At 46.4% G+C, this 24,513-nt stretch overlaps 1 protein-coding gene across 1 annotated transcript; it reads left to right on the top strand.

Annotated features, from left to right (window-relative positions):
• Positions 1-9,306: 9,306 nt before the first annotated feature.
• On the top strand, positions 9,307-16,505 carry LOC115189699 (red-sensitive opsin-like). The gene is made up of 6 exons (XM_029748240.1): positions 9,307-9,499; positions 10,465-10,761; positions 15,032-15,200; positions 15,308-15,473; positions 15,578-15,817; positions 15,959-16,505. The coding sequence occupies exons 1-6, from the start codon at positions 9,409-9,411 to the stop codon at positions 16,055-16,057; spliced, it is 1,062 nt and encodes a 353-aa protein (XP_029604100.1). The 5' UTR covers positions 9,307-9,408; the 3' UTR covers positions 16,058-16,505.
• The last annotated feature ends 8,008 nt before the right edge of the window (positions 16,506-24,513 follow it).

Genomic DNA, 24,513 nt, shown 5'->3' with positions numbered 1-24,513 from the left:
TGATGGTGTAAGTCTAATGTTCCATGTTTTATTACACAAAGCAGAAGGTAAAAGGGTCCAGGTGTCAATGTGCATTATCTAATGTCAAAGTTCACCGCATTACGGTTCCGGTCTCTGTCTCTCCTTCTCTCTCTCTCTCTCTACAGCACTTAAAGTTGCTGGTTGAGGAGCTCCAGGTGAAAGGAGAGGAGAAAGTCCAGGTCATGAAGGAATCCTTCAAAATGCTCAATGAGGTCTGTGCCTCAACAGTCGCATACTTGACTATCAGTCATACAATACAGCCTTATCATTAGAAGCGTTAGTTATTTTTACAATCTCTTTACACACATTAAAAAGTGGGACTTCAAGCACGTCCAGTGAAACCATTAATTAACTCATGTACCTAATCTTCAGACCAAGTCTGCAAAACTGCAAGCACATGATCTGCTTTACACTCAGTTTGCAAATTGTAAAACACACTTTTTGCAAAACACTTAAACACACTTCTCTACATTAGACACATCATTCAAAAGTGACAGGTCTTGTGTTTCGTTTTGGAAAACACTGCCGTTCAAAACGCCACACTCATTTACCGATTACCTGCTGTACACCCAGTGCTCACGTGGAAAAACACTTCTAGATCATTTCTTCAGTTAGAAATCAGAGCTTGAGTCTATAAACAGGCTTCATGTTGTCTTTCTTGGTTTGGACAACAATGGAGGCCGATTTTGGAGAGTTTTTGTTTTGTCTGTTACTGTTCATCCTGAAATCTGGATGAGAATACAATATTTTGAGAAAAAATACCCTTCAAATCAAATCAAATCAAATCAAATTTATTTATATAGCCCTTCGTACATCAGCTGAAATCTCAAAGTGCTGTACAGAAACCCAGCCTAAAACCCCAAACAGCAAGCAATGCATGTGAAAGAAGCACGGTGGCTGGGAAAAACTCCCTAGGAAAAACTCCTGAGAAAGGCCAAAAACCTAGGAAGAAACCTAGAGAGGAACCAGGCTATGAGGGGTGGCCAGTCCTCTTCTGGCTGTGCCGGGTGGATATTATAACAGAACATGGTCAAGATGTTAAAATGTTCGTAAATGACCAGCATGGTCAAATAATAATAATCATAGTAATTGTCGAGGGTGCAACAAGCACGTCCGGTGAACAGGTCAGGTCACCCTTGCATTTCTGTTTAAAGTGTAAATATATACTGAATATGTATACATACTGTATATATTTGTGCACATACATGTAGGTGTGAGTGCTATGACAAACTGCCGTGGACTCCACTGAACACTGAACATACAAGACACGAGATAGTAGTGTTTTCCATTTGTCACATCCGTGTGTAGTTTGGCGTGTATAAGAGATAATCATTTGATGGTTTGTGTGTAGAGTTTTGAGAACAGTTAAAATACTTTTGAATGAAGTGTTTTGGTTTTGCAAGAGATGTGTTTTGGTTTTGCATGTTGTGTGTTTTGGTTTTGCATGTTGTGTGTTTTGGTTTTGCATGTTGTGTGTTTTGGTTTTGCATGTTGTGTGTTTTGGTTTTGCATGTTGTGTGTTTTGGTTTTGCATGTTGTGTGTTTTGGTTTTGCAAGAGATGTGTTTTGGTTTTGCATGTTGTGTGTTTTGGTTTTGCAAGAGATGTGTTTTGGTTTTGCATGTTGTGTGTTTTGTGTGTTTTGTGTGTAGAGTCTAGAGAAAAGGATCCATAGTTTCAGAAGTCATGTGTCACCAACTGGCACCCTTCTGGTTCTGGCTCAACGTCTAATTGTGTGTGTGTGTGTGTGTGTGTGTGTGCGTGCGTGCGTGCGTGTGTGTACAAAAGTCCATTCATTCACAGTATCTCCCTGTACATTATCCTTCATAAACATCATCCTCAAAACCAACATCCCACTTTCCACAGGAGTATTATTAACAGCTCTGATTTGTTGAAGAAAGCCCAGGTCAAATCCCAGTTCTATTACCAACCATGAATAGTTCCTGACTAGCGGCTGCAGCATCTTACGGAGGATCTCAATGAGGAGACTGTAGAGGAGCCCGGGGCTGGTTGTCACTGTTTACTATCATGTGTTTCCCAGCACCAGTGTATCTTATAGATCTGTTCAACATCAGGACAAACACCAAGGCCTTGGGTTGAAACAGGAACCCTTTTTATTCTCGTATCTCAATCCAACATGGAGTTATGAGCCATCAAACACTCTGACTATTTGTGACAACCAGCCCCATCACAGCCTTATACCAGCCCCATCACAGCCCTATACCAGCCCCATCACAGCCCTATACCAGCCCCATCACAGCCCTATACCAGCCCCATCACAGCCTTATACCAGCCAAATCACAGCCTTATACCAGCCCCATCACAGCCCTATACCAGCCCCATCACAGCCTTATACCAGCCCCATCACAGCCCTATACCAGCCCCATCACAGCCCTATACCAGCCACATCACAGCCTTATACCAGCCCCATCACAGCCTTATACCAGCCACATCACAGCCTTATACCAGCCCCATCACAGCCCTATACCAGCCCCATCACAGCCCTATACCAGCCCCATCACAGCCTTATACCAGCCCCATCACAGTCTTATACCAGCTCCATCACAGCCCTATACCAGCCCCATCACAGCCTTATACCAGCTCCATCACAGCCCTATACCAGCCCCATCACAGCCCTATACCAGCCCCATCACAGCCCTATACCAGCCCCATCACAGCCTTATACCAGCCCCATCACAGCCTTATACCAGCCCCATCACAGCCCTATACCAGCCCCATCACAGCCTTATACCAGCCCCATCACAGCCTTATACCAGCCCCATCACAGCCTTATACCAGCCCCATCACAGCCTTATACCAGCCCCATCACAGCCTTATACCAGCCCCATCACAGCCCTATACCAGCCCCATCACAGCCCTATACCAGCCCCATCACAGCCTTATACCAGCCCCATCACAGCCTTATACCAGCCCCATCACAGCCCTATACCAGCCCCATCACAGCCTTATACCAGCCCCATCACAGCCTTATACCAGCCCCATCACAGTCTTATACCAGCCCCATCACAGCCCTATACCAGCCCCATCACAGCCCTATACCAGCCCCATCACAGCCTTATACCAGCCCCATCACAGCCCTATATCAGCCCCATCATAGCCCTATACCAGCCCCATCACAGCCTTATACCAGCCCCATCACAGACTTATACCAGCCCCATCACAGTCCTATACCAGCCCCATCACAGCCTTATACCAGCCCCATCACAGCCCTATACCAGCCCCATCACAGCCTTATACCAGCCCCATCACAGCCTTATACCAGCCCCATCACAGCCCTATACCAGCCCCATCACAGCCCTATACCAGCCCCATCACAGCCTTATACCAGCCCCATCACAGCCTTATACCAGCCCCATCACAGCCTTATACCAGCCCCATCACAGCCTTATACCAGCCCCATCACAGCCTTATACCAGCCCCATCACAGCCCTATACCAGCCCCATCACAGCCCTATACCAGCCCCATCACAGCCTTATACCAGCCCCATCACAGCCTTATACCAGCCCCATCACAGCCCTATACCAGCCCCATCACAGCCTTATACCAGCCCCATCACAGCCTTATACCAGCCCCATCACAGTCTTATACCAGCCCCATCACAGCCTTATACCAGCCCCATCACAGCCCTATATCAGCCCCATCATAGCCCTATACCAGCCCCATCACAGCCTTATACCAGCCCCATCACAGACTTATACCAGCCCCATCACAGTCCTATACCAGCCCCATCACAGCCTTATACCAGCCCCATCACAGCCCTATACCAGCCCCATCACATCCTTATACCAGCCCCATCACAGCCCTATACCAGCCCCATCACAGCCTTATACCAGCCCCATCACAGCCCTATACCAGCCCTATCACAGCCTTATACCAGCCCCATCACAGCCCTATACCAGCCCCATCACAGCCTTATACCAGCCCCATCACAGCCCTATACCAGCCCCATCACAGCCTTATACCAGCCCCATCACAGCCCTATACCAGCCCCATCACAGCCTTATACCAGCCCCATCACAGCCCTATACCAGCCCCATCACAGCCTTATACCAGCCCCATCACAGCCCTATACCAGCCCCATCACAGCCTTATACCAGCCCCATCACAGCCCTATACCAGCCCCATCACAGCCCTATACCAGCCCCATCACAGTCCTATACCAGCCCCATCACAGCCTTATACCAGCCCCATCACAGCCTTATACCAGCCCCATCACAGTCCTATACCAGCCCCATCACAGCCTTATACCAGCCCCATCACAGCCTTATACCAGCCCAATCACAGCCCTATACCAGCCCCATCACAGCCTTATACCAGCCCCATCACAGCCTTATACCAGCCCCATCACAGTCCTATACCAGCCCCATCACAGCCCTATACCAGCCCCATCACAGCCCTATACCAGCCCCATCACAGCCTTATACCAGCCCCATCACAGCCTTATACCAGCCCCATCACAGCCTTATACCAGCCCCATCACAGCCTTATACCAGCACCATCACAGCCTTATACCAGCCCCATCACAGCCTTATACCAGCCCCATCACAGTCTTATACCAGCCCCATCACAGCCTTATACCAGCCCAATCACAGTCCTATACCAGCCCCATCACAGCCTTATACCAGCCCCATCACAGCCCTATACCAGCCCCATTACAGCCTTATACCAGCCCCATCACAGCACTATACCAGCCCCATTACAGCCTTATACCAGCCCCATCACAGCCTTATACCAGCTCCATCACAGTCCTCTACCAGCCCCATGGTGGGGTTGACTCCATCACAGTCCTCTACCAGCCCCATGGTGGGGTTGACTCCATCACAGCCCTCTACCAGCCCCATGGTGGGGTTGACTCCATCACAGTCCTCTACCAGCCCCATGGTGGGGTTGACTCCTTCACAGTCCTCTACCAGCCCCATGGTGGGGTTGACTCCATCACAGCCCTCTACCAGCCCCATGGTGGGGTTGACTCCATCACAGTCCTCTACCAGCCCCATGGTGGGGTTGACTCCATCACAGCCCTCTACCAGCCCCATGGTGGGGTTGACTCCATCACAGTCCTCTACCAGCCCCATGGTGGGGTTGACTCCATCACAGTCCTCTACCAGCCCCATGGTGGGGTTGACTCCATCACAGCCCTCTACCAGCCCCATGGTGGGGTTGACTCCATCACAGTCCTCTACCAGCCCCATGGTGGGGTTGACTCCATCACAGCCCTCTACCAGCCCCATGGTGGGGTTGACTCCATCACAACACTCTACCAGCCCCATGGTGGGGTTGACTCCATCACAGCCCTCTACCAGCCCCATGGTGGGGTTGACTCCATCACAGCCCTCTACCAGCCCCATGGTGGGGTTGACTCCATCACAGCCCTCTACCAGCCCCATGGTGGGGTTGACTCCATCACAGTCCTATACCAGCCCCATGGTGGGGTTGACTCCATCACAGTCCTATACCAGCCCCATGGTGGGGTTGACTCCATCACAGCCCTCTACCAGCCCCATGGTGGGGTTGACTCCATCACAGTACTATACCAGCCCCATGGTGGGGTTGACTCCATCACAGCCCTCTACCAGCCCCATGGTGGGGTTGACTCCATCACAGTCCTCTACCAGCCCCATGGTGGGGTTGACTCCATCACAGTCCTCTACCAGCCCCATGGTGGGGTTGACTCCATCACAGTCCTCTACCAGCCCCATGGTGGAGTTGACTCCATCACAGCCCTCTACCAGCCCCATGGTGGGGTTGACTCCATCACAGCCCTCTACCAGCCCCATGGTGGGGTTGACTCCATCACAGTTGTCTACCAGCCCCATGGTGGGGTTGACTCCATCACAGTCCTCTACCAGCCCCATGGTGGGGTTGACTCCATCACAGTCCTCTACCAGCCCCATGGTGGGGTTGACTCCATCACAGTCCTATACCAGCCCCATGGTGGGGTTGACTCCATCACAGTCCTCTACCAGCCCCATGGTGGGGTTGACTCCATCACAGCCCTCTACCAGCCCCATTGTGGGGTTGACTCCATCACAGCCCTCTACCAGCCCCATGGTGGGGTTGACTCCATCACAGCCCTCTACCAGCCCCATGGTGGGGTTGACTCCATCACAGCCCTCTACCAGCCCCATGGTGGGGTTGACTCCATCACAGCCCTCCACCAGCCCCATGGTGGGGTTGACTCCATCACAGTCCTCTACCAGCCCCATGGTGGGGTTGACTCCATCACAGCGCTCTACCAGCCCCATGGTGGGGTTGACTCCATCACAGCCCTCTACCAGCCCCATGGTGGGGTTGACTCCATCACAGCCCTCTACCAGCCCCATGGTGGGGTTGACTCCATCACAGTCCTATACCAGCCCCATGGTGGGGTTGACTCCATCACAGCCCTCTACCAGCCCCATGGTGGGGTTGACTCCATCACAGTCCTATACCAGCCCCATGGTGGGGTTGACTCCATCACAGCCCTCTACCAGCCCCATGGTGGGGTTGACTCCATCACAGTCCTATACCAGCCCCATGGTGGGGTTGACTCCATCACAGTCCTCTACCAGCCCCATGGTGGGGTTGACTCCATCACAGCCCTCTACCAGCCCCATGGTGGGGTTGACTCCATCACAGCGCTCTACCAGCCCCATGGTGGGGTTGACTCCATCACAGTCCTCTACCAGCCCCATGGTGGGGTTGACTCCATCACAGCCCTCTACCAGCCCCATGGTGGGGTTGACTCCATCACAGTCCTATACCAGCCCCATGGTGGGGTTGACTCCATCACAGCCCTCTACCAGCCCCATGGTGGGGTTGACTCCATCACAGTCCTCTACCAGCCCCATGGTGGGGTTGACTCCATCACAGCCCTATACAAGCCCTTAAAGTGTTCTATTTGGAACCAAAAGGGTTCTACCTGGAACCAAAAGGGTTCTACCTTCTTCCTTTTTTCTAAGAGTGTACCATGTCACAAATTATACCATTCAATTGAATGTTCCAGTTGTGGTATAGCTGAAAATATTTAGCACAAAAGGAGGAGCATCTGTCACCAGTCTAGAATGGTGAAAACAGAATGAAATGAAATCAACGTCAGAGAGAGGTACCACCTTATCATACTGTTGCTGTGCGTCATCATGACTGCTGGAGCTAAACTCTCCTATTCCTGTAGGTCTTCTCAGGGCTGCAAGCTAAACGTCTCATTCAGCAGCTCTATTAGCGCACGCTTTATACCTGACTCCCTTCACGTTTCTGGATGAATCCTGCTTCCCCAAAATGACCCTTCATTTAGGAGAGATTAACCGCTTTCTAACTGCACTTCTGTCAACGCCAATTAGACGTGCCAAGGTTAAGTCCTGCGGAAACCCCACTTGTCCAAATAAGCTTCTTTACCACTTGGAATGGTACATAGTACCGTTCTGACATTGTATAAGGATACCATTCTACATGGTACATAGTACCGTTCTGACATTGTATAAGGATACCATTCTACATGGTACATAGTACCGTTCTGACATTGTATAAGTATACCATTCTACATGGTACATAGTACCGTTCTGACATTGTATAAGGATACCATTCTACATGGTACATAGTACCGTTCTGACATTGTATAAGGATACCATTCTACATGGTACATAGTACCGTTCTGACATTGTATAAGGATACCATTCTACATGGTACATAGTACCGTTCTGACATTGTATAAGGATACCATTCTACATGGTACATAGTACCGTTCTGACATTGTATAAGGATACCATTCTACATGGTACATAGTACCGTTCTGACATTGTATAAGGATACCATTCTACATGGTACATAGTACCGTTCTGACATTGTATAAGGATACCATTCTACATGGTACATAGTACCGTTCTGACATTGTATAAGGATACCATTCTACATGGTACATAGTACCGTTCTGACATTGTATAAGGATACCATTCTACATGGTACATAGTACCGTTCTGACATTGTATAAGGATACCATTCTACATGGTACATAGTACCGTTCTGACATTGTATAAGGATACCATTGTACATGGTACATAGTACCGTTCTGACATTGTATAAGGATACCATTCTACATGGTACATAGTACCGTTCTGACATTGTATAAGGATGCCATTCTACATGGTACATAGTACCGTTCTGACATTGTATAAGGATGCCATTCTACATGGTACATAGTACCGGCCTGACATTGTCATTAGTCATTTGATGGGACTTGCGAAGCTAAAGTCCAGACTAAATCTTGGTCATACTTATTATTATTATTATTATTATTATTCTGCACACTGCTCCTGTTAAAGCTAGAAACGCCGTTCAAACTTTAAAACAAGGCATCTGGTCTGGGTTGAGTTTTTTACATTGAACTTGTTGATGTCTTCGTCAGGTTCCGTTCTCCATCCACTTTAATGGGATCTCCTTAACGTTCTAAAGCTCCCTATTGTGACATCACAACCGCTGACACGTTTGACCACATGACCAACAAGTTGGACATAAACAGACGGTGTGACGACTTGACCTGCGTCTCGGCTTTTCAAATCTGGAACCGGAAACAGAAATAGCTTGTACAGATCTAAACGATACAGCTGTTTTAGTAACCACATCAAGTCATTTCGCTAACTTCCCACTCACTGCTGAATTAACTGCCGTGGAACTTTTCAGAACTTTCAAATGATAACGATAGGGGGGAGCACATTCAACATTGGGACTTTTGAGACTAATCAGCTACCTTGACCACTTTTCCCAACGATGCGTCGTAGACAACGACTTAAAGAGTATGTGACCTTGGTCTACTTCTCTGATATTCAAATCTGAAATCAGAACAGCAATAAGTACTACCAATCACTGCCCCCCCAAAAACAATACAAAAAATACCTGTAAAGAGTTATAGCAAGTCCAACAAATAATTCTTCATGGAAAATGACCATACGGTTATTCATAATGTTGTAATTGTATGGATATGAGGTATTTGATTTGATTTTGTATTGTCAATCTGAAGAGTGATTGCGTGATGGTGATTGTGTTTTTTGAAGGTTAGATATTTAACACTCACTGACCTTGTCCCAATGCCATTCAACTGACAAGTCTGGGCCTCAGATACAGCAGCATTCCATTGTATATTACTTTTAACCTCTGCCACCAATGCCCTTTCAAACAAGATTATGGCCTCTGAAATCCTCCTTAATTAGTCGTTTGTGGTAATTAACGGTAATTAAGAAAAGACAGTCCAGTCCATACCATCACACACCCTGCCCTAATTCCTCCAAGGCCGTAATCCTTTAAAAACACCCAAAGGATGCTATATAAACTAGGACAGTGGAGCAGCACGGACTTCAGCAGTCAACTTCTCTAACTCTTATTAACCAGTCCAGGATGGCAGAACTAGGAGTGTTTGCTGCAAGGCGGCAAGAAGATACAACCAGAGAATCAAGCTTCTCCTACACCAACAGCAATCATACCAAAGGTACAGTACATCCTGTCAGTGTAGTGGCTGGGCGTGATATCATACCAAAGGTACAGTACATCCTGTCAGTGTAGTGGCTGGGCGTGATATCATACCAAAGGTACAGTACATCCTGTCAGTGTAGTGGCTGGGCGTGATATCATACCAAAGGTACAGTACATCCTGTCAGTGTAGTGGCTGGGCGTGATATCATACCAAAGGTACAGTACATCCTGTCAGTGTAGTGGCTGGGCGTGATATCACACCAAAGGTACAGTACATCCTGTCAGTGTAGTGGCTGGGCGTGATATCACACCAAAGGTACAGTACATCCTGTCAGTGTAGTGGCTGGGCGTGATATCATACCAAAGGTACAGTACATCCTGTCAGTGTAGTGGCTGGGCGTGATATCATACCAAAGGTACAGTACATCCTGTCAGTGTAGTGGCTGGGCGTGATATCATACCAAAGGTACAGTACATCCTGTCAGTGTAGTGGCTGGGCGTGATATCATACCAAAGGTACAGTACATCCTGTCAGTGTAGTGGCTGGGCGTGATATCATACCAAAGGTACAGTACATCCTGTCAGTGTAGTGGCTGGGCGTGATATCATCTGGTAGAAGGAGTGAAAGAGCCTAATTCTGTGGATTCTCCAAGATATTGTAGTTGTTGTAGATTTACAGAGTATAATGGCAAGGGATGTTGCTAAAGGTCTTTTCCTTAATAAGATATTTAACAGCAGCCATACCATTCACAACTGGCAATAGCAGTACACACAATAATACAAACAGTACATTTCATTATTTTTATCAAGAGTATCATGACATTGTTTTCCTTGTTCATAACTTTTGATGCACACATTCTGTTCAACATATTTACTTACTGTTCTCATTTGACTACATCAATAAGTCAGGGAATTTATTTTCAATTTATATTCAAATATATGTACATATATATATATATTTTTTCTCTTTTTCTTTTGCAGATCCTTTTGAGGGCCCCAACTACCACATTGCTCCAAGATGGGTGTACAATATCTCAACACTTTGGATGCTCTTTGTGGTCGTGGCCTCAACCTTCACTAACGGCCTGGTACTGGTGGCCACTGCCAAATTCAAGAAGCTCCAACATCCTCTCAACTGGATCCTGGTCAACCTGGCTTTTGCTGACATTGCGGAGACTCTTTTGGCTAGCACCATCAGCGTTTGCAACCAGATGTTTGGCTACTTTATTCTTGGACACCCAATGTGTGTCTTTGAGGGATTCACTGTCGCCACATGTGGTAAGATGCATTTTTATATGAACTAGATTTTGTTTCATATTTAACCCTTGTGTGGTGTTCAAGCCAGCAGAATACCACCCTACATCCCACTGCTGGCTTGCTTCTGAAGCTCACCAGGGTTGGTCCTGGATGGGAGACCAGATGCTGCTGGAAGTGGTGTTGGAGGGCCAGTTGGAAAGACCCTTTCCTCTGGTCTAGAAAAAATATCCCAATACCCCAGGGCAGTGATTGGGGACATTGCCCTGTGTAGGGTGCTGTCTTTCAGATGGGACGTTAAACAGGTTTCCTGACTCTCTGTGGTCACTAAAGATCCCATGGTGCTCATTGTAAGAGTAGTGGTGTTAACCCTGGTGTCCCAATCTGTCCTTCATACCCCCTAATAATCTCCAGCTTCCAATTGGCTCATTCATCCCCCCTCCTCTCCCCTGTAACTATTACCCAGATTGTTGCTGTAAATGAGAACGTTCTCAGTCAACTGACCTGGTAAAATATATATGTTTTTGTTATTCTGATGGACCCACAACATTATTGGGTTTTTAAAACAATACAGCCATAACAATTTACCTAAAAATACTTAATACTTAGATGTTGACTTATATCAATTACAAGCAATATAGACAGCATACATGGTTAATATTTTCCATTAACCTCTGCTACATCACATTTATCAATAAAAGCACTATTTGATTTTTTTAATAAAATGTGATTTTTGCGAACAAAAATCTATTATAATCAAGACATGGGTGGAATAAATCATGTTTATCTTGAACAAATATATATGAAACAAGGTTTTCATCACCAGTGATGTTTATTGCTTTGAACTGAACAAATTGGAAGGACACATTTTACATACAGTATTTTATGGAAATGATAAATGAGCCCCATTGAAGAACAAATGAATGCCGGTCTACACACCACATGAGGGACAGAGTTTTACTGTGTGTGTGTTGCAAATGTATGTCTTGCATTTCTTGCATGTGTACTGTGTCTTCCTGTCCTTGGGTCCACACACATCACAGAGCTTCTTCTTGTTGCTACCGGCTACAATCTAGAATGATGACAACACTTAGTTCAGGCATTTTACTAACAACATCACTCACATATATAGTTACAGCAGGTCAAGGTAGGAGAGTCAGACACACACACATACAACAACATCACTCACATATATAGTTACAGCAGGTCAAGGTAGGAGAGTCAGACACACACACATACAACAACATCACTCACATATATAGTTACAGCAGGCCAAGGTAGGAGAGTCAGACACACACACATACAACAACATCACTCACATATATAGTTACAGCAGGCCAAGGTAGGAGAGTCAGACACACACACACACAACAACATCACTCACATATATAGTTACAGCAGGCCAAGGTAGGAGAGTCAGACACACACACATGCAACAACATCACTCACATATATAGTTACAGCAGGCCAAGGTAGGAGAGTCAGACACACACACACACAACAACATCACTCACATATATAGTTACAGCAGGCCAAGGTAGGAGAGTCAGACACACACACATACAACAACATCACTCACATATATAGTTACAGCAGGCCAAGGTAGGAGAGTCAGACACACACACATACAACAACATCACTCACACTTACTTCCGGTATCAGAGTTGTTGGTTCTGTGGGTCGGGCGGATGGGGAACGAGCATCCTCCTCATGAATCCTCCTCACGACGGCTGCAGAAGCTGGGGTCCTTGGGATATGTTGCCTCCTTTGGATGTGAGGTCTTACCCACGCCTTGCCCAGCTCCTCGAGAAAGAGCCGTCTCCTCTGGAGCTTCCCTCTGTTCCAATCTGGGTTCAACGCCATCCAGATGACAAACTCGTTGTACGCCGAGATGTCCAAGATGTTGAAGAATATCACAAGTGTCCAGCGTAGGGTCCTTCTTCTGCAGCTGTAGACAGTCACCAGCTTGTCTAAATTGTCCACCCCTCCTTTTGTGGCGTTGTAATCCATTGTGATTTCTGTTTTTTGATGTTCCTGGCCACAGATTGTCCCATTCCTATGCAGCGTACTCATAAGTACCACATTTTTGCCTTTCTTTGGCACGTAGGACACTAAGGACGTGTCGGCTGTGAACACAAACGTGGAGGAATTGATAGGCCTGTTCCGTGCATTCAACAGCTGAGCTGGGAGCTCTGGCTAGTTTTGTCCTACTGTTCCGACCATCATCAGCTTCCTCTTGAGGAGCTCCTGTCCCAGCTTGTGTGAAGAAAACAAATATTGCATGTGATGTTCTGGCCACGGAGTCTCTATGTCACGTCCAGGACAAAACGCATCCCTTGGTTCTTCTCAGGGGCTCCTCCATCTGGCTTCCCCGTATACACATATGATGAAGCAGCAGGCAGCCCAGATCTTGATTCCATATTTTGCGGGTTGAGACGGTATGTGCTGCCTGAAGGGACAGCGGCCCCTAAATGGCCTAAGCTACTCATCAACAGTAACGTTGAGCCCAGGGATGTAAAACAGGGGAAGGAGGTCCACCCACTTGTCCCCACACTGACCTGATTGCAGCTAGCTTGTCTCTCTGCCACCGAGCTGGTCTGGTGTCTCAGTTATCGAAGGGGAAAATCCTGGAAATAAATGTTGGAAGTTTTCCAGCGAAATTGTTTTTCTCTGAAAAGTTCTGACAGTTTCTGCATCCCACAGGGATTCTGTGGATTCCCCCATTGGATCTGAAAACACCAGCAAGGATAATAACCCCAAAGGATGCATGTAAATGAGTTTGGTCCATCTCCATCAATCTCTCCCCAAAAACACACCTTCCCTCCAAATTAGTGCAGTCCAGAATGATTTTCTGGATGGTGTCTGGGATAAACAGTTCAAAAGAAGACTTTATGTCCTGCACATGAGTAACCGCCAACCGCGTCGGCCCTGGTTGCATCTTTATCACATTGGCAGCCATGCGGGTGGCTCATTCATTCGGCAAAAGACCATTCAATTTAAAAAAAATGTACATCCATATTTCTCCTCCTGCAGGCTGCTGATGAGCTGGTTGCTGACAGGCTGGTCCTGGGGCTGGCTGCTGACAGGCTGGTCCTGGGGCTGGCTGCTGACAGGCTGGTCCTGGGGCTGGCTGCTGACAGGCTGGTCCTGGGGCTGGCTGCTGACAGGCTGGTCCTGGGGCTGGCTGCTGACGGGCTGGTCCTGGGGCTGGTTGCTGACGGGCTGGTCCTGGGGCTGGCTGCTGACAGGCTGGTCCTGGGGCTGGCTGCTGACAGGCTGGTCCTGGGGCTGGTTGCTGACAGGCTGGTCCTGGGGCTGGCTGCTGACAGGCTGGTCCTGGGGCTGGCTGAGGGTCAATCTCATCCTCATCTTCCAACTCACCGTCAGACTCCAAATTGACAGAAACATTATCCTCATATTCTGACACTCCTTCCACACTACCTTCTCTCTCTGCAAAAAGTATTTGTAAGGCCCTCTGAGCAGAGGTTATTTTTGGCATACCGATTGATTGTGGTAAGGAGCTACATATGCAAAGCTATTTATTTGTTGTGTCCCTCCAACAATTTGCACCTGGCTGGGGTAGAGTGTGGGAAAATACTGCATTTTTAACAATGTCTTGAAATAATGTATTGAAATTATGCATTATAATAACATTGTGCAGGTTCCCACAAGACATTGTGTAAAGAGGGCGAGAAAAGCAGGAGACAGGTAGACAGGCAGGGAGACAGTTAGACAGGCAGGGAGACAGGTAGACAGGCAGGGAGACAGTTAGACAGGCAGGGAGACAGTTAGACAGGCAGGGAGACAGGGAGACAGGTAGACAGGCAGGGAGATAGACAGGTTATTGATGCTATGTTGAAACAGGGAAGACGAAGACAGAGTGAAGGCACACAGCAAACCTTTTTGTTTCATTTTTACTTGTTTTCACCTACATACACACTTTTCCACACTTTTATTACCCTCAGGTCCAGTGGACCCGAACACCACATATGTCATATAAATGTGTAGGGGGTTCACAGTGTGCACTCAATGAAAACATGTTCTTTTACATGTTCTTCACAGAAAATGAGCCAAGGCCAATGAGTCTCAGGTTGAAAAAAGAAAAGTTATAATTTTTCTTTAGTTAACATTGAAAATGGGTCCCACAGACCCGAACACCACACAAGGGTTAAGAAGGAAATTCTACATTGCTACACAGTGCTGATAAAGACGAATTGGCTGTTGCTAAAACACCATAGCATAGTGACAGTAATCAGAATGAATCTTTTTTGTCTAATGTGTATATCTAATGCAGGTATTGCTGGTCTGTGGTCTCTGGCTGTTATCTCCTGGGAGAGATGGGTAGTGGTGTGTAAGCCCTTTGGAAATGTCAAGTTTGATGCTAAATGGGCCATGGGAGGAATTGTCTTCTCCTGGGTCTGGTCTGCTTTCTGGTGTGCCCCTCCTATCTTCGGCTGGAGCAGGTGGGATATCTTCTCTTTTTCTTTCACTGACAATTGAAAAAAAGTCACATTGTTCAAAAAAAGGTTTCATTATTCAACCCATCTCTGTATCTCTCTCCCTCCATCAGGTACTGGCCTCACGGATTGAAAACTTCCTGTGGACCTGATGTGTTCGGAGGTAACGAGGATCCTGGAGTCCTGTCATACATGATTGTTCTGATGATTACATGTTGCTTCATGCCCCTGGGAGTGATCGTCTTCTGTTACCTGTTCGTGTGGCTGGCCATCCGTGCTGTAAGTGATGTTGTTCAGTACAGTCAATGGTGAAGTGTACCGTTTCAAAATGCATATTAGAGGGTTAAATCTAACCATCTGATACTCCTTCTGAATGACCACAGGTTGCCGCGCAGCAGAAAGACTCTGAGTCAACACAGAAGGCTGAGAAGGAAGTATCCAGGATGGTTGTTGTCATGATTTTTGCTTACTGTGTATGCTGGGGACCTTACACAGCTTTTGCCTGCTTTGCTGCGGCTAACCCTGGGTATGCTTTCCACCCTCTGGCTGCTGCTCTGCCTGCCTACTTTGCCAAAAGCGCCACCATCTGGAATCCAGTGATCTATGTCTTCATGAATAAACAGGTGTGTTTGTTTGATAGCTGTGAACTTTGATCCATTTACTACTAAAGTAGTTATTAAAGGCCTCGTGTCTTAATTAAATGTAGACTTTTATTTTGGAAGCTTCTCTCTTCATGTTCCATTCTTCTTCTTCTCTCTCCCCAGTTCCGTACGTGCATCATGCAGCTCTTTGGCAAGGAAGTAGACGATGGCTCGGAAGTGTCTACATCAAAAACAGAGGTTTCCACCGTGGCACCTGCATAAACCCCCAGACAACGTTGTACCTCTTGGAAACAAATTCTGAACGTTCTGAGATATTCCACATGGGACTTTTTCAAATGTACAGTAAATACTCTTTGGTTTCTTAAACAAATCATTTCCAACAACTTTTCAGGATATTCATACAGTTGTAATGTGTTTAAAAACATTACCCACCAAACTGAAATTGCTATGAATCACCACGAGGAGTTTTTATAATCCACGGTCTTCAAAATAACCAATTGATGTGCATACTGTAGCTGTTGCAGTGGCACATTGTGGGAATAGGTATAGTCCTATCAATGCCTGTTCAAGTGACCACCTCAAAAAAGTAGCCATCTTGGACTGCATTCCCTTCACTCTGTAGTGGCTAAACTAGACAGTATCCCAGCTAAGGAGAACTGACGTGAACTGCCAATGGAAATCTGATAAACTAGACAGAATCACAGCTAAGGAGAACTGACATGAACTGCCAATGGAAATCTGATCGTCACAAAACTATGTGAATAACTTACTTTATAGGTAACTTATGAGCTAAACATTTTGTAGCCCTCTTGCAAAAAAAAAAAGCAAAACCAAAAATATTTTAAATAGATAATTGTGTATAAAATGTATTTAACAATGTTTTTGTAGTCCTTGCAAATAAAAAATGTAAAAAAAATAAATGCATGCATGAAATGAGAAAACCCTCTGGTCTCACTTTCTATGTTTATCCTGTTCATCCCCTGTTCATCCCCTGTTCATCCCCTGTTCATCCCCTGTTCATCCCCTGTTCATCCCCTGTTCATCCCCTGTTTATCCCCTGTTCATCCTCTGTTCATCCCCTGTTTATCCCCTGTTTATCCCCTGTTTATCCCCTGTTTATCCCCTGTTTATCCTGTTCATCCCCTGTTCATCCCCTGTTTATCCCGTTTGTTCCCTGATTGTTCCCTGTTTATTCCCTGTTTATCCCCTGTTTATTCCCTGTTTATTCCCTGTTTATTCCCTGTTTATTCCCTGTTTATCCCTTGTTCATCCCCTGTTTACCCCATGTTTATTCCCTGCTTACCCCATGTTTACACCCTGTTTATCCCTTGTTCATCCCCTGTTTACCCCATGTTTATTCCCTGCTTACCCCATGTTTACACCCTGTTTACCCACTGTTTATCCCGTTTGTTCCCTGATTGTTCCCTGTTTCTTCCCTGTTTATTCTAGAGGTCGACCGATTAATCGGAATGGCCGATTAATAAGGGCCGATTTCACGTTTTCATAACAATCAGAAATCTGTATTTTTGGATGCCGATTTGGCCGAATTATTATTATTTTTTTTTTTTTATTCCTTTATTTAACTAGGCAAGTCAGTTAAGAACACATTCTTATTTTCAATAACGGCCTAGGAACGGTGGGTTAACTGCCTTGTTCAGGGGCAGAAAAACAGATTTTTACCTTGTCAGCTCAGGGATTCAATCTTGCAACCTTACGGTTAACTAGTCCAACGCTCTAACCGCCTGCTTTACATTGCACTCCACGAGGTTACGCAAATGCAGTAAGAAGCCAAGGTAAGTTGCTAGCTAGCATTAAACTTATCTTACAAAAAACAATCAATCAATCATAATCACTGGTTAACTACACATGGTTGATGATATTACTAGTTTATTTAGCCTTTACTGTGTTGCATATAATCGCTTAGGTACACGTTGCTCCAACCATAAACATCAATGCCTTTCTTAAAATCAATACACAAGTATATATTTTTAAACCTGCATATTTAGTTAATATTGCCTGCTAACATGAATTTATTTTAACTAGGGAAAATGTTTCACTTCTCTTGCAAACAGAGTCAGGGTATATGCAGCAGTTTGGGCCGCCTGGCTCGTTGCGAACTGTGAAGACTATTTCTTCCTAACAAAGACAGCCGACTTCGCCAAACGGGGATGATTTAACAAAAGCGCATTTGCGAAAAAAGCACAATCATTGCACGACTGTACCTAACCATAAACATCAATGCCTTTCTTAATATCAGTACACAGAAGTATATATTTTTAAACCTGCATATTTAGCTAAAAGAAATCCAGGTTAGCAGGCAATATTAACCAGGTGAAATCGTGTCATTTTGCATTCATTGCACGCAGTTAGGGTATATGCAACAGTGTGGGCCGCCTGGCTCGTTGCGAACTAATTTGCCAGAATTTTACATAATTATGACATAACATTGAAGGTTGTTTCCGGATTCGACCATATTAATGACCTAAGACTCGTGTTTCTGTGTGTTATTATGTTGTAATTAAGTCTATGATTTGATACAGCAGTGTGACTGAGCGATGGTAGGCAGCAGCAGGCTCGTAAGCATTCATTCATACAGCACTTTTGTGTGTTTTGCCAGCAGCCCTTCCCAATGCATTGCGCTGTTTATGACTTCAAGCCTGTCAACTCCCAAGATTAGGCTGGTGTAACCGATGTGAAATGGCTAGCTGGTTAGCGGGTGCGCGCTAATAGCGTTTCAAACGTCACTCGCTCTGAGACTTGGAGTAGTTTTTTCCCTTCCTCTACATGGGTAACGCTGCTTTGAGGGTGGCTGTTGTCGATGTTCCTGGTTTAAGCCCAGGTAGGAGCGAGGAGAGGGACGGAAGCTATACTGTTACACTGGCAATACTAAAGTGCCTATAAGAACATCCAATAGTCAAAGGTATATGAAATAGAAATCGTATAGAGAGAAATAGTCCTATAATAACTACAACCTAAAACATCTTACCTGGGAATATTGAAGACTCATGTTAAAAGGAACCACCAGCTTTCATATGTTCTCATGTTCTGAGCAAGGAACTTAAACGTTAGCTTTTTTACATGGCACATATTGCACTTTTACTTTCTTCTCCAACACTTTGTTTTTGCATTATTTAAACCAAATTGAAAATGTTTCATTATTTATTTGAGGCTAAATTGATTTTATTGATGTATTATATTAAGTTAAAATAAGTGTTCATTCAGTAGTGTTGTAATTGTCATTATTACAAATAAATGTAAAAAAATTTAAAAATTGGCTGATAATTTTTTTTTTTGGTCCTCCAATAATCGGTATTGGTATCGGCGGTGAAAAAAAAATCATAATCGGTCGACCTCTAGTTTATTCCCTGTTTATCCACTGTTTATTCCCTGTTTATTCCCTGTTTATTCCCTGTTTATTCCCTGTTTATTCCCTGTTTATTCCCTGTTTATTCCCTGTTTATTCCCTGTTTATTCCCTGTTTATTCCCTGTTTATCCACTGTTTATTCCCTGTTTATTCCCTGTTTATCCCATTTATTCATTGTTTATTCTCAGTTTATTCTCAGCTACCTGTTATCAATGATTGTTTACAGACCAAACACATAAAACATCCCATATTATCTCTCTTTTAAAGCAGACGTGATAGAGATGATCTACCCAATCAGCCTAAAGAACCAAAGTGATCCACTTTCCTCATTATTGGTTTGTATTTACAGCAGGTTAAAGCTTGAACATAGAATGAAGTCAATTAAACAGCTGATGGAAATCACACAATTATTCTTCATGGAAAAATGACCATCTAGTTCAGTCTAATTTCTATTGACTCTGTTTAAGTGCCTTGTTATGTTAATGCATGTAGCATCCTTAGCCAATAGGGACAGGGCATAGAGGATGTAATGGCGTGTTGGTCATTAAGGCAGTGTGACTCAAACATCTCTCCAGAGACTCTGGTGCAGGGGTTGTCTATGTGTCATGCATTAACTCAGTGTTTTGTGTTACATTCTTGCCGGCACTTGATTCTCACCATAACTTAATTTCTTCACTTCATTTCTTTCTTTCTATCAAGAGAGTGATTTCTAACATTGCGTTAAAGGCATAGTTCTTCCCAAATTACAAAAGTACATATTGGTTTCCTTACCCTGTAAGTAGTCTATGGACAAGGTATGACAGAAATCCACACTTTGCTTTAGTTTCCCTGGCACTGTTTCCACATGCTAACGTTTTAGCATTTGTGGCACGAATCCCATTCAAGTGATGGGACTGAAATCAGCATTTTTTTTTTTTTTCGCACATCATGTTCAGATCATCTATAATTGACTTTGTTGAGCTTCACAATCCATTTGAGATACTACTGAATGATTTGGACATGATGCGCGAAAAAATGCTAACATCGGTCCCATGGCTTGAATGGGATTCGTGCCACAACATGCTAAAACCCTCTCGTTCCACTTCTTCCTCTCGGATCGAACCCACAACCCTGACGTCGCCAGCGTCATGCTCTACCAATTAGCCACACGGGACCAATAACCTTGGACGTGGGGTTTTAATGTTAATGTGTTCATTTCAGAGAAGCAACAACATATGTTATTATGAAAAGGATGGAGCGAAGACATGTTTTCCATGATTCCAGAACATAAACAAGGTTTTCGGTTGGGAAGAGAACATGTATTTCAAGACACAACAGGGAGACTGAAAGCTTCTTTTGGCAGAAGCTTTAATTAGTTCAATCTTGGTTAAGTGGCCATTTGAGATTTCAATTATGGGAAGTTTAAATGTTAATGGTCCTTACAAGACACTAAAGCTTGGTAATTAAAACGAAATGCAAAATGACTTGTAAAGAGTCAAGGAGAGACATGGGCCTTCTCATTTAGGAAGGAGAACAAAAGCTGAACAGACGAGCTTCATGAACACAGCTCTCACACCAATAACAAACTCACTGAATGACACCAATGACGCCAATAATCCTAACAAAACACAGCAATACAATGTCATGGTGCAGAGCGGAAAGGAATCAAAACATTGATTTAATCATTCAAGGTGATAACAAACACAGTAAACAGTAAACAGTCTGTCCAGTCACAACAAACACTGCAGTATCAATACACACTGAGAGGAGTCACAATAAACACTGCAGTCTGAATACACACAGAGGAGTCACAATAAACACTGCAGTCTGAATACACACAGAGGAGTCACAACAAACACTGCAGTCTGAATACACACTGAGAGGAGTCACAACACACTGCAGTCTGAATACACACTGAGAGGAGTCACAACACACTGCAGTCTGAATACACACTGAGAGGAGTCACAACACACTGCAGTCTGAATACACACGGAGAGGAGTCAAAACACACTGCAGTCTGAATACACACTGAGAGGAGTCACAATAAACACTGCAGTCTGAATACACACTGAGAGGAGTCACAATAAACACTGCAGTCTGAATACACACTGAGAGGAGTCACAACACACTGCAGTCTGAATACACACTGACAGGAGTCACAATAAACACTGCAGTCTGAATACACACTGAGAGGAGTAACAACAAACACTGCAGTCTGAATACACACTGAGAGGAGTCACAACACACTGCAGTCTGAATACACACTGAGAGGAGTCACAACACACTGCAGTCTGAATACACACTGAGAGGAGTCACAACACACTGCAGTCTGAATACACACTGAGAGGAGTCACAACACACTGCAGTCTGAATACACATTGAGAGGCAGGTGTAATTTATTTGTGAGGTGCTGGAGTCGAGGCGAGAGAGGAGAGGAGAGGAGAGGAGAGGAGAGGAGAGGAGAGGAGAGGAGAGGGAGTAGAGTTGAGTTGAGGTGAGGTGAGAGGGAGGAGAGTTGAGGTGAGGTGAGAGGAGAGGAGAGGAGAGGAGAGGAGAGGAGAGGAGAGGAGAGGAGGGAGGAGAGGTGAGGTGAGGTGAGTTGAGGTGAGAAGGAAGAGAGGTGTGGAGAGGTGAGAGGGAGTAGAGGTGAGGAGAGGTGAGGTGAGAGGGAGTAGAGGTGAGGTGAGAGGAGAGGAGAGGAGAGGAGAGGAGAGGAGAGGAGAGGAGAGAGGAGAGAGGGAGGAGAGGTGAGAGGGAGTAGAGTTGAGGTGAGGTGAGAGGGAGGAGAGGTGAGGTGAGGAGAGGTGAGGTGAGAGGAAGGAGAGAGGGAGTAGAGTTGAGGTGAGGTGAGGTGAAGTGAGAGGGAGGAGAGGTGAGGAGAGGTGAGAGGGAGGAGAGGTGAGGATAGGTGAGGAGAGGTGAGGAGAGATGAGAGGGAGGAGAGATGAGGAGAGGAGAGAGGGAGTAGAGTTGAGGTGAGGTGAGGTGAGAGGGAGGAGAGGTGAGGTGAGGTGAGAGGGAGGAGAGGTGAGGTGAGGAGAGGTGAGAGGGAGGAGAGGTGAGGTGAGAGGGAGGAGAGGTGAGGTGAGAGGGAGTAGAGTTGAGGTGAAGTGAGAGGGAGGAGAGGTGAGGTGAGTTGAGAGGGAGGAGAGGTGAGGTGAGGAGAGGTGAGAGGGAGGAGAGGTGAGGTGAGAGGGAGGAGAGATGAGGTGAAGTGAGAGGGAGGAGAGGTGAGGTGAGGTGAGAGGGAGGAGAGGAGAGGTGAGGTGAGAGGGAGGAGAGGTGAGGTGAGTTGAGAGGGAGGAGAGATGAGGAGAGGAGAGGTGAGAGGGAGGAGAGATGAGGTGAAGTGAGAGGGAGGAGAGGTGAGGTGAGAGGGAGGAGAGGTGAGGTGAGGAGAGGTGAGAGGGAGGAGAGATGAGGTGAGTTGAGAGGGAGGAGGGGTGAGGTGAGGGGGAGGAGAGGTGAGAGGGAGGAGAGGTGAGGTGAGGTGAGAGGGAGGAGAGGTGAAGTGAGTTGAGAGGGAGGAGAGGTGAGGTGAGAGGGAGGAGAGGTGAGGTGAGGTGAGAGGGAGGAGAGGTGAGGTGAGTTGAGAGGGAGGAGAGGTGAGGTGAGGAGAGGTGAGAGGGAGGAGAGGTGAGGTGAGAGGGAGGAGAGATGAGGTGAGTTGAGAGGGAGGAGAGGTGAGGTGAGGTGAGAGGGAGGAGAGGAGAGGTGAGAGGGAGGAGAGATGAGGTGAAGTGAGAGGGAGGAGAGGTGAGGTGAGGTGAGAGGGAGGAGAGATGAGGAGAGGTGAGGATAGGTGAGGAGAGGTGAGGTGAGATGAGAGGGAGGAGAGATGAGGAGAGGAGAGAGGGAGTAGAGGTGAGGTGAGGTGAGAGGGAGGAGAGGTGAGGTGAGGAGAGGTGAAGTGAGAGGGAGGAGAGGTGAGATGAGTTGAGAGGGAGGAGAGGTGAGGTGAGGAGAGGTGAGAGGGAGGAGAGGAGAGGTGAGGTGAGGTGAGAGGGAGGAGAGGTGAGGTGAGTTGAGAGGGAGGAGAGGTGAGGTGAGGAGAGGTGAGAGGGAGGAGAGATGAGGTGAGTTGAGAGGGAGGAGAGGTGAGGTGAGGTGAGAGGGGGGAGAGGAGAGGGTGAGAGGGAGGAGAGATGAGGAGAGGAGAGGTGAGAGGGAGGAGAGATGAGGAGAGGAGAGAGGGAGTAGAGGTGAGGTGAGGTGAGAGGGAGGAGAGGTGAGGTGAGGAGAGGTGAGAGGGAGGAGAGGTGAGGTGAAGTGAGAGGGAGGAGAGGTGAGGTGAGTTGAGAGGGAGGAGAGGTGAGGAGAGGTGAGAGGGAGGAGAGGTGAGGATAGGTGAGGAGAGGTGAGGTGAGATGAGAGGGAGGAGAGATGAGGAGAGGAGAGAGGGAGTAGAGGTGAGGTGAGGTGAGGTGAGGTGAGGTGAGAGGGAGTAGAGGTGAGGTGAGGTGAGAGGGAGGAGAGGTGAGGTGAGGAGAGGTGAGAGGGAGGAGAGGTGAGGTGAGAGGGAGGAGAGGTGAGGTGAGGTGAGAGGGAGGAGAGGTGAAGTGAGGTGAGAGGGAGGAGAGGTGAGGTGAGTTGAGAGGGAGGAGAGATGAGGAGAGGAGAGAGGGAGGAGAGATGGATGTGTAATTATTTTGGAAGTGCTGGAGGAGTGGTACTGCTTTTGGAGGAGTCTGGCTGTGATGTGGGCTGGAGAGAGCAGCACCTGGGTCAGTACCTGAGGCTGGATTTGTGGAGGGGAGGTGAGACAGGTTCTGGAGGGGTTGAGGTGTGGACAGGAGGAGAGGGAGGAGATGTAATGCTTTTGGAGATGTCTGGCTGTGATCTACAGACTGCAGGCTGGAGAGAGCAGAACCTGGCTTGGCTGGATCTCTCATCTGTCTGCAGCGCTGGAGCCAGTAGGATTCCTGAGGATATACAGTAATGTACTTTAATATAGCTTCTTCCTGAGGCTGACAGCAATAGGTTCACATCACAGCCAGAACACAGCTAGTACGACAACACAGGAAACACAGCAGTTTGTTTCACCGTGAACTGAAGACCTGTCCGAATATCTTGGACTTTGTACAGATACAATTGAAACCTTCATGTAGAAGGAGCAGTAGAGGGTTTATTATTGTCCTGAATGGCAGAGAGAAACAATAGCAGACAGGTGTATCTAACACATAACAGCTCATTAGATCAGTTCTATGTACAACAGACTCAACAGGGAAGACACCCTCAGTTTGCTGTAGGAGTTGAGAAGAAAACACAGGACAGATACGTGTTTCTGTCAAAGCCTCTCTCTCTACCTCCCTCCTCAGTCCAACATTAATGAGAAGTACAATGTTGTTCTACCAGCTAGAAAAGAGACGAGGG

The sequence above is a fragment of the Salmo trutta genome, unplaced genomic scaffold (genome assembly GCF_901001165.1).
Source record: "Salmo trutta unplaced genomic scaffold, fSalTru1.1, whole genome shotgun sequence".
NCBI lineage: Eukaryota > Metazoa > Chordata > Actinopteri > Salmoniformes > Salmonidae > Salmo > Salmo trutta.
This window is presented reverse-complemented; position numbering and strand designations above follow the sequence as displayed.